Source organism: Triticum dicoccoides, chromosome 7B, assembly GCF_002162155.2.
Source record: "Triticum dicoccoides isolate Atlit2015 ecotype Zavitan chromosome 7B, WEW_v2.0, whole genome shotgun sequence".
NCBI classification, from domain to species: domain Eukaryota; kingdom Viridiplantae; phylum Streptophyta; class Magnoliopsida; order Poales; family Poaceae; genus Triticum; species Triticum dicoccoides.
This window is the reverse complement of record NC_041393.1, coordinates 534,305,519-534,315,698: the sequence shown is the minus strand read 5'-3', so window position 1 is coordinate 534,315,698 and position 10,180 is coordinate 534,305,519. Positions and strand designations below refer to the sequence as shown.

Genomic DNA, 10,180 nt, shown 5'->3' with positions numbered 1-10,180 from the left:
GATTAAAAAAATTGAATTGCTAACAGAAGATCAAACATATAGTACTAAAACAGCGTTAGCATCACATACCTGCACAAAGACTAATTTTGTTTTGCATCTCGAAGATACATGCTTTTTTGGCTTATAAACTAGTTCAATGCATAGCTGATTAAATATATTGTTAAGATGTGCCAATGAGTTTATAGAGCTGACCATGTTACAAACTAGTTCAATGCATAGTTGATTGAATATATGGTTAAGATGGTGATCATGGTAATTACAAGTCTACCATGGCTTCACAGTCAATAATGCATAAAACAGGACCGGAGCCAGCGCCCGGGCTCGCTGGCCACAGGACAGCGTACATATGTGATAAACAACGGGGCAAATTCTACTGCGTGTCGTGGTTTATACGGGCAGCAGTCAATGTACGTATGTGATAAATAATGGGCTCCTACCAAGCATCGGCTGATATTTGACTAATTGGTTAATTAACTAGGCCTACTAAGCGCAGTCCCCTGACAAGGCGTAGTTCAGCAGTCATGGGCTGCTAACTCCCTTCTTCCAAAACAACTACTCCCTCCATTCCAAATTACTCGTCGTGGTTTTAGTTCAATAGTTCAAATTTGAACTAAAACCACGACGAGTAATTTGGAATGGAGGGAGTATTCGAGAGGAACACGAGCAGTCACAGCCCTGTTCGGCATGACGGCACTTGCAAGCTCTGAGATTTTCTATAGCACACTAGTGGTATGTTCTATCTGACTGTCTCTATTCTTGCAAGCTCTCTATTTTGAATATGTTCTCAAATCACAGCACTTAATTTATGTGAATTAGAATCCATTTTTTTATCTTGTAGTGTCTTCTAGAATGTTTGGATGCTAATTTGAACAGCTATACTTTTACTGGCAACATGGCAGGTTTGGTTCTATGGATGCCTGGTTCTATGAATTATGTTGTCAAGTCTCAACTTTATTTTGGTCCATAAAACTGAATATTGATATATCATATATTAGTTCACTTTAAAATTAAAATTGCATGACTACTATGTTTATACTTTCACTTCATTATTAATGATGATTTGTGGTTCCAAAGTTTGGGGCTATTTTATATGTTGTGTATCCGAACACCAGATTTTAGTTTTCACATAGACACTTAGGCTCAAGCTTGCCCAGGCTTCACAAAAGTTCTGACTCAGCCACTGGCATCAAAGTAAAATTATGCAACGGTAGAAGCATATCAAAGAAATCATTTCATACTCCATTGGTAGGAGGGAGATGAAAGTAATGGGAGGTGCTGGGTTCGAGTCCAGCCCCTACACTTTTGTTTCAAGATCTTATGGGTTTCAACCCTAGCCTACCCCAACTTGTTTGGGACTGAAAGGCTTTGTTGTTTTTTGCTGTTGTTGTTGTTGTTGGTGGTGGTGGTGGTGGTAGAAGCATATTAATACATGGGCCTGCCAGAATTTATGAAATGATTGGTTCATGCTGCTGCTTTCTTAAAAATTGGGAGGTTGAAATTAACTATTTCTACTCTTCCTTCTCCGCCATTTTTTTTAAGTTATCTGTACCAAGCTATACAAGTTTTGCCATGGAAATTAACACATGGTGATACATTCAGACAGAATATAATTACAAGAAACAACACAAGACTTGCAAAAGTACCTGTCAAAAAGCTTCTCCATTGTCTCGAATTGCTTCTCCGATGAAAGAAGAGTTTCTCTGACACTAACGAGTGTGCTCACATAAGTTCTGAGCGACTCAAAGTCGTTCTTCACACGACTGAGCTCCTGCTCATTTTCAGCAGCGCGCTGCCTCTGCCGAGTGGTCTCCAGCACCATATCTTCAACCCGCTGCCTCATCTCATTCAGCATACCATTCGTACCGACCGCAAATTTCTCCATCTCCTCGACTTTGACCGACATGGACTCGACCTGTATGGTCTTCCTCCTGATCTCTTCCAAGCCAATCCTCACCTTTTCCTTCTCATTAGCAGTTTCAGACTCAGCCACAATCACTCTCTTCACAAGAGACTCCATGACGTCTGTCACCACACGGATGGACTTAAGAATATCATCGACATCTCCATCCCCCTCAACGGCATCACAATTTTTGTGAACGCCGCTACCCTCTGCCGACGCCCTGTCATCCGAACCTCCCCCACAGGAGGCGGGCTCAGCGGCCTTGGACCAATCGGCCAGGGGCAACCCGTGCCGGTCGACGAACCCCACGCCGTCCTGGTTCCTGATCCCGCAGGACGTGTGCGCGAGGTGCGGTATCGCCATGATCCTGGCCTTGGATTTGAGGTAGGCCAGCAGGGTGGCGATGGTCTTGACCCTGCGGCACAGGTGCTCGAGCTCCCGGCCGGAATCGTCCTCGGAGCGCCGCATCCCGACCTTCACCTCCACGAGCCTGTCGCGCAGCGCCTCGACCTGGGACTGCTGCTGCCTCAGCTCCTCCCTCCATTCGCACTCCCCGACCGGCGGCAGGCCGCTCCGGCTAGGGCCGTCCTCCTCCATGGGACCTCTGAAATTCGGGGGAGCAGATTGCGCCCGTCACTCGGAGAAAACATTCTGGTTTCGGGCGCAGATGGATCTGCCGCCGAATTTGACCGGGCGAAATAGCAATCGCGCGGATTCGCGCGGGGCGTGGCGGGGGGATCGGGGGTGGGGGGCGTACCTTGGAAACGCCGGCGAGGAGGAGGAGGAGCGGGCCGGCGGCGAACCGGATGGCTTCCGTCGGGGTGAAGTTTTCTGCTCCCCGTCTTCGCCTTTGGGGGGCGGGTTTGCTTTCTCTTCTCTACTTCCCTCGCCTTTCCCCTTTTCCTTCCCTTCCCCGACCAATCGATTGATTGGTTTTCGCTTTGAGCCAAATTTCCAATTTTTTTATTTTGATTTGAGAAATCCTGCTGCTTTTCTTTTTTGAGTAAAAGAAATCCTGCTGCTCTGCTTCATGATCCTTGTGGGCCTTGTCTACGAGCCCGGTTGATGTACCACCCTGTGACTTTTAAGCGATGGATTAATTGTGGGCCTAATCACCAGACATTCGTACTTGCATGCCCATCACTCGGGCATAAACTATACTAGCTGACTCGTTGCGCCAAATGGCGCAGAGACCTGCTGAAGACATGTTGTCGATGAAAATAGTTTCATGCTGCAAGAACCTTTAACTAAAGCCATGTTTGCTATGAAAATAGCTTCCTTTACTAAGGACAGACCATGTATATACAGTCGGTTTAGTTCTGGTCTGCTAAATGCATGCGCCTTGAAAAAAAGACATGGTTTAATTTGCACAGCCTCACGTGTTTAAAGTATGAATAAGAACTACGAACATTTTTTGTGTGATTCGAACACATTTTTAGAGTTTTTATTTCTCTACATGTTGTCTAAAGTAACATTTGCCCAGAGAGAGAAGCATACCCCTCTCTTATTATGATTACGGGACCCGTTGCGCCAAAATGGCGCAGAGGCACGCTAGAGCCATGCCCGCAATGGAAAAAAAATCATGGCTTAATCCCCTTTAATAGAAAACACGATGGATTGTTGTGTACAACGATGTGAATATACACATAAAACTTAATATTATAGAGTTCTATTTAAAACAAAATATATGCATGAGCAAGCACGTACGAATAGACCCATTTGAAATGATATGCGCGATTCAAAATATTTACATTTTTCAATAACTCTATGTTTGGGCAAGCGTGTCAAACCCGAAGTGTTTTAAAAATATTTGACTTCGTTAGTAGAAGTAGGTTTTAGCAACCATTTGGGGTACTAATTCAAACCCTTTAAGATGAAAAAAGAAGGATAATTTATCTTTAAAAATATATGCTTAAGCATGCATATTTTTTATCTTATTCGGGTAACATAGAGCCAAATGGCGCAGGGTCCAAATTCAAACCCCGAGTGTTTTGAAATAGTTGGGGTTTCATTAACATCTTTTAAGTTTTAGAAATCATTTAGGTGCATGGTAAGAATCAGCTAAAAAATGCAACATTCGGATACCATTTTTAACTATTTATGCATATGATTGTTACATAGACAAATAAAAGAGGTCACTACCATAGTTAGAATGTGCACCTTAGATAAGAAAAATTCAAGTTTCTGCCTTACTCCCTCCGTTCCAAAATATAGCGCGCCCACGCTTTTCGAGGTTCAACTTTAACCATAAATTTAACCCACGAGACCGACTGCGGCGGGATCAAAAATTATATAATTAAAAACTTTTTTTGAATACGAATTCATTGGTATAATTTTTTCGCCCGTCGCAGTCGGTCTTGTTGATTAAATTAATGGTCAAAGTTGAAGCACGGAAACCGAGGACGCGCTATATTTTGGAACGGAGGGAGTACTATGCAACTGTACACTTGGTGAAGATAACAAAGTCGATATTGCTAACAATCACAAAATTTGAAAGATCGAAGCAAGCAAAAAAATAATGGAAACTTAGATAACAAAGAGGTTGACAAAAATCTGAAGTTAACATACATACAGGACATGTCACATTCAAAATTGAGATATACTGCAGATAACACATTACATGCATGGGTGGCAATCATATGGGTTCTGCTTTGAATCACACGATTCAGACAGTTGTGAACATTGGTGATCATGATTGTGTGGTAACTGTATATACCGATTACGAACCAGGAAAAGAAACTAACGGTAGCTCAAAGTTCTTTCAGAAAAACATAAAGGTACAAAGTGGCAGTTATATTTCCACCATCACTCCTATTTGTGACTTCCTACAAGAAATGAGAACGAAAATGATATTACAGCCTCATGTCCCTTCCTTGTTTGGCTGTTATATTCGACATGTTCCTTCCCTGAACAAAAGAGATCAATAGTGAGCATTAAAGACCCCTGAAAACTCAATAGGATATACGCCATGGCAGTATCTGCCCCGTTTTCATATTCATTCAATGCACATTACCAAAATCTAATAGTAATCAAACTTGAATTAAAATGGTACATAAAGTTTTTGTAGTTAGAGATAGGACCAAGTTGGAATAGTATAGAGAAAATCAAACTTTATCCTAGCATTACACGGAAGAAACGTGACCCACTTATCATATGAACAGAAACAGTCCGAGAAATTTATTTACCATCAGATGTCGATCTCTATATTTCCGCTTTGCAAATGATCCCAATTTAAAGCTTGATATCCCTTGGAATCTTCACATTACACTGCAACCTACAAAGCTTAAATAAGGCCACTAACGTTCAGAGCATAGCTTAAAGAATTGTGCAATTAGCTCATGAAAGCCCCCTGATGTAACATTTTTACCTGCCTGGTGATGCATGGTGGTCTACTATGCGCAATAAAATACAACAAGTAAACCAGATAATCATCATATTAAGTACTACATCATCAATAGGCTGATCATGTTTGCACTGCCAATTACTACAGACTTACACACGCTCCCTTCAAATTTCAAGGACTGCTTAGCCAACAATTCCAAGTTCAAGCATGAAGTAGTCAAAATGAAATAACTCGAAATATTTTTAGAATCTCAACATAGAAGGATACCCTTGAGGACTATGTGAACCTAGAAGACCAGGAAAAAAAAGATTTCAACTTCACAATGATATAAGGGCATCTCCATCGCTGGGCGCTTAGCCCCGACGCCAGGTTCGTAATCCCAGCGGATTAGCGGTTGCCGGCTGTAATCCTAGTGTCAACCCTGGCGTCGACGCCAAATCGCGCACCCGGCGCTTGGCCATTTTTCTTCCAGCACTTAGCATCTACGTTGTTTAGTTAATTAGCGTCTAGCATTGAGGGATGAGGCGCTTAGGTGTTCTTCAGATTTTATTATTTTCTTCATAAGCGCCTATGTAAGCTCCTAGCATTGTAGATGCCCAAAGGGAAACATGTTAAATAATAGTAGTTGTGAATGGGCATATAAGTATACATCACCACCTTTAGTCCACGACAACATGTAAATTATCTACTTAATAGTAAACGGTGTATCTAGAGATAATGCTAACCAATTCTGCATACAAAACGCTTTCGAGATGGCAAATTATAATTTACTCCTAATGTTCCTTGTAGATTGTGGTTGCTCAAAGTCAAATAGCTGCAATACATGAAAACCTTTATATCAATTAAAACTACTTCAGTAGTACATACACACATGATCAAGGATAAAATGAATACTACTACACACAAATGGTTAAGTAGACAAAACACCATATGTTCAATCACACAAGCGGCAAGCATGAGCCAAAATAGAACAAAACTCTGTGCCAAATCCTGAATATAAACACAATCCAAACTAATATCCATGACAACACATAGTAAAGAAAAGAATGCAGTAGCTAAATAGAAAAGGAAGTGAGCAAAACCACTGGCAGAACAAGCAAGCAGCAACATGCAGAGATCTTACAGCCTGCGACATAAAAGGGGAGGAACTCATCAGGCAGAAGCATTAATCCAAAAGAACCTCATCTCCACTGACCATGCAGATGCGCGAGGCCTCGCCCTGCTCCTTCCTCCCACTGGCGTCGCTCGCCCTGCTTTTTCCCCCTGCTGGGCTCGCTGTGCCCCTTAACCCTGTTGTTTACCCTCCTCGTCGGCCTCCTCCTTCCCCCTGTCGTCAGCAACCTTCCCTCCCCTGCAGACCACCCCACCATGAAGACCCAGCCACTCATGCTCTCCACGACAACGAGGTGCGCCCAATCCGGAATCACGGAACATCACACTGCAAACTAAATACTGGAGCATCAGATTAGCAGCTATATATTCCAAGCATGCATTTTTAACTGTAAAAGAGCTAATAAAGTGTTTAATTCAAGAAAATACAGCAGGCCAAGCAAAAAATGTCTATCTAAAGGTGAACAAAAAATGAAATATCAATCCTAATAATTAGGGTGTGCAGGACCAAATAATTAATATGCCACTTTGGAAAGAAAACTTCAAAATGTACCAACGATTGTGTTCACAGTGTACAATTGGTCGGCCTGTCATATTCTTCTCATCATCAGTTTATTACACGAAAAAGGACTGCCATAGCCTCACATATGTGCTCGGGATGCTACGACAAGCAACAAACTACCAACAAAAAGACAAATTTGCATATGTACCTATTGAGAAACAACATATAAATTTTCTGGATGATAATTTGAATGTTGTACAAAATTCAAGAGAAACTTTCCACTACCATATAGTGCTCGCCGCATTACTTCATTGCACATATACTCTGTACTTGAACTATTGACTCTAGGAAAAATATGTAGTGCACACATTTACCAACATATATGTGGGAAAGACACGTGCCTAAAAGAGGGCAGATTCAAAAGTGGCAACTTGTACGACATAATAAGCAGTAAACACATAAACAAAGCACACTTATTCACACCTTGCTTGATTCAGTGCTATACCAGTTGTCATGAAAGCATTCAAACTGACACGATGACCCTATGCACTGCATCTATCATTAAGTAGAGGAGAAGATCATAAAGAAACAAAATAAAGGCATTCGCCTGCATCATATCCCACCTTGTATTGATATGAATATGAAAGCCTCCAATAATTAAAGAATTCATAGTTGAGGGCATCTGGTATTAAGTTCGCTAGTTCTTGTGTGTCCCCATATCCATCACCATCTATACACATTGAAGGTTCCTCTGGTAGTCATCATGGTAAAGGGATTGAGAAAGCATTGGAATAAACTTCTCATGTAGTAAGACGTTGAACCTTAGCAAAGCAGCAGTAATCAACGGCTCAAGCAAGCACCAGATCAACTTGACAACTTTACCTGCAGCCACACCTTGCAACAAAAAGAATACAAACATAAAAACAGGAGAAGAAGTTATGAAGAAAACCTCACAAGGCTGCCAATAACGCACTCCTAATATGATCATTCAGTTACTATCATCTTATATATGAAAATGAGATATTATGACACGGTGGCATGAGCAAGTGATAGTGGATCAAGCCTCTGAGTTCAGGCACCTGCACCATGACAATGGAAGCATCTATCATATTCATACATACATGTGTTTCTTTATGAGAACTCCACTTCTCCGCCTCACACCGTTGACCTCCACCTCAATAACCTGGTTAATCAACAACACATGATCCATGGAGTGATGATGAACCTTGTATATATCTGAAAATTGATGGAAGGCAGTGTGGAGTATTAGATCTTGACCTCTGACGGGCCGATGAGCCAATGGAAGAAGGGGATGGTGAGGGCGGCGTTGAACACCTAGGCCCAGCGCCGGAAGGGAGCATCCAGAGGAGCACCTCACAGACGACCTCCTGCTGCTGCGCGTGCAAGCACCTCGCATCCCGCCTTCTCCTCATCCTCCCCGGCCCGCTCTTCTTCCTTCCAGCGAACTTCTGCATCTTGCGCACGAACATCCCATGAACACGTGCTCCAGCGGCTTGTCCCTGTACTCTGTCTTCTCCACCATTGGCCGAGGCCTAATTTGTCCTAGCAAAAGAAATCGCATCATGAGCAAAAGAACGAATTCAGAACTAACATTTCAAATCGAGATTTATCCATTAGCAATCCCAAAATATATAAATAAAGGGGTTTCTAATTGACCACCTGAGCATTTCGAGCTGTGCCGGAATCCATGGGTAGAGCACCAGCTGCAAGTGTCGTCGACCACCCGCTGAGGCTGCCATTGGCCGCACGACCGTAAGAGCCGCCGTCCGCCGCACCACGAGGAAGAGGCGGAGTGCAGCCTCCCATGCAACGCGCCCGAACCCCAGCTTCGACGCAGTTCCCGATCCAGGAGCGAATCGAGCAGCGGCTAACCTCCAGGTCGCGCCCATCCTCGCCGGTGCAGGCCGACGCCGGTCATTCTCTCTCCCTACCTCTCATCTTCCTCTCTCTCTCTCTCTCGTAGGGTTCGCGCAGGAGGAGGGGACTGGGGTGTGTACTCACCCCCGGCGTCATAGACGGAGAAGCCGTCGGCGCCTTGGAACCAAACCCCCAGACCTGGTCCCGGGGTTCGCAACTCGATGCCGCCACCACCGCTCCTCTCGCGCCGCGGCCGACGCGGAGATCAGGAAGGAGGAGGAAGCTAAAGAGCGAGAGGAGGAGACGAGTGGGTGTGGGCCGTGTGACGGTGGTAGGGATCCGGGGAGGGAGGCGGAAGGGAGGAATGGGTGTGGCGGCTTTGAGAGGGAGGAGGGAGGAGTGCGTGGCTGTGGATTGGGGGCGGTGTGTCCAACGAGACGACGAGACCCGTATCTAGTGTTGCCGACGAGCGGCTGAAGCGGGGTCCACGGCACGGCGCGCGCATGGCCGGTTGGTCAGCCACAGCGAGCCGGCAGCAGGCCATCAACTCCCCCCAACCCCGGACGGAGACGGGCACGGACGAGCCGGTCGACGGTGTATACGACCAGACCAGCAAGCACCAGACGGGGCGGCCACGCACCGCGGCCGCTGCAGCCGACGGGTGGGACCAGCACCAGCACGGGACCACATGTCATCGCACCAGAAGCACAAGCATGCACCAGCCGGGTGCACATGCGGCAGCCCACCCTGTGCCCACCCTGCGCTGCGCGGGCCCTCCATGACGCATGCCGCATGATCGCCCGCCAAGCCCATCCCGCACGTCGCACGAACGCCCGGTCAAACCATCCTGTGAGGAGCCTGGCCAGGGCAGCAGACGAGCGGGGCCAGGAGTAGCGCGGGACCACATGTCATCGCAAGGAGAAATGCCAAACTGGGTGCGCATGCGTCGGCCAGCCTTCCCACAAAGCACGATGCGCACAGCGCATCCCCACGACGGACGACGCCAGCAGCGCCCTGAACGCGCGGCGTGTAAGGACTCGCTCGTTCTCACCAGGCAGCGATTCACCCAGGCAACAGATCGGCCACACGAGCCCACCAGCCATGGACCCGGAGAAAAAAACGGCACGGTGAAAACAAGAGTCAGCGAGACGCAGCGATCAGACGGCCAAAGGAAGGCAGTTGACCGGAAACTGTTCGATCGGAGGGCCAACGAGCAACGCGACCGGGGGAGCATTCTCAAAGCAAGTTGGCTAGCCTCTTTTTTGTTTTAAATCCGTCATCATTTACTAGTCCTGTATACCGCTCAAAAACCCATTGTTCAAGAATTCGTCCAATTAATCAGTTAACAAGCCAGTTAATCGCTACTCGTAGGATGACCGAATCGAATAACACATATTCATTGTGTTAACTTGCCAGACCGATTAATTGGTCAGTTAGACCGATTAAT

At 45.5% G+C, this 10,180-nt stretch overlaps 2 protein-coding genes across 17 annotated transcripts in view; both read right to left on the bottom strand.

The window, feature by feature from the left end:
• The window catches only part of LOC119336483, a 6,699-nt gene extending 3,883 nt beyond the window's left edge, over window positions 1-2,816 (bottom strand). Inside the window, exons 1-2 of the mRNA XM_037608531.1 lie at window positions 2,658-2,816; window positions 1,644-2,504 (exon numbers count right to left, since the gene is read on the bottom strand). Of these exons, the coding sequence (XP_037464428.1) occupies window positions 1,644-2,497 (854 nt within the window). The 5' untranslated portion in view covers window positions 2,498-2,504; window positions 2,658-2,816. The remainder of the gene's footprint in view (window positions 1-1,643; window positions 2,505-2,657) is intronic.
• A 1,626-nt stretch (window positions 2,817-4,442) lies between these two features.
• LOC119338438 lies at window positions 4,443-9,155 on the bottom strand. 16 transcript variants are annotated; one of them, XR_005163994.1, is made up of 8 exons: window positions 8,536-9,155; window positions 8,134-8,418; window positions 7,977-8,038; window positions 7,677-7,749; window positions 7,479-7,606; window positions 6,367-6,688; window positions 5,086-5,182; window positions 4,488-4,806 (listed from the first exon to the last, which is right to left on the bottom strand). XR_005163994.1 is itself a non-coding variant. In XM_037610761.1 (3 exons), the coding sequence occupies exons 1-3, from the start codon at window positions 8,680-8,682 to the stop codon at window positions 8,011-8,013; spliced, it is 450 nt and encodes a 149-aa protein (XP_037466658.1). In that variant the 5' UTR covers window positions 8,683-9,155; the 3' UTR covers window positions 7,756-8,010. The 16 variants fall into 16 exon arrangements, 1 of the variants encoding a protein (XP_037466658.1); XR_005163993.1 differs by having other exon boundaries at window positions 5,086-5,174; XR_005163996.1 differs by having other exon boundaries at window positions 5,086-5,167.
• Between the last annotated feature and the right edge of the window lie 1,025 nt (window positions 9,156-10,180).

Coding starts and splice junctions, on each gene's coding strand:
- LOC119338438 (XM_037610761.1), bottom strand. CDS start 8,682: ATGGGAGGCTGCACTCCGCCTCTTCCTCGTGGTGCGGCGGACGGCGGC. Junction 8,409..8,535: donor GCACAGCTCGAAATGCTCAG/GTGGTCAATTAG, acceptor AGGACAAATTAG/GCCTCGGCCAATGGTGGAGA. Junction 8,039..8,133: donor GGCTCATCGGCCCGTCAGAG/GTCAAGATCTAA, acceptor TTGATTAACCAG/GTTATTGAGGTGGAGGTCAA.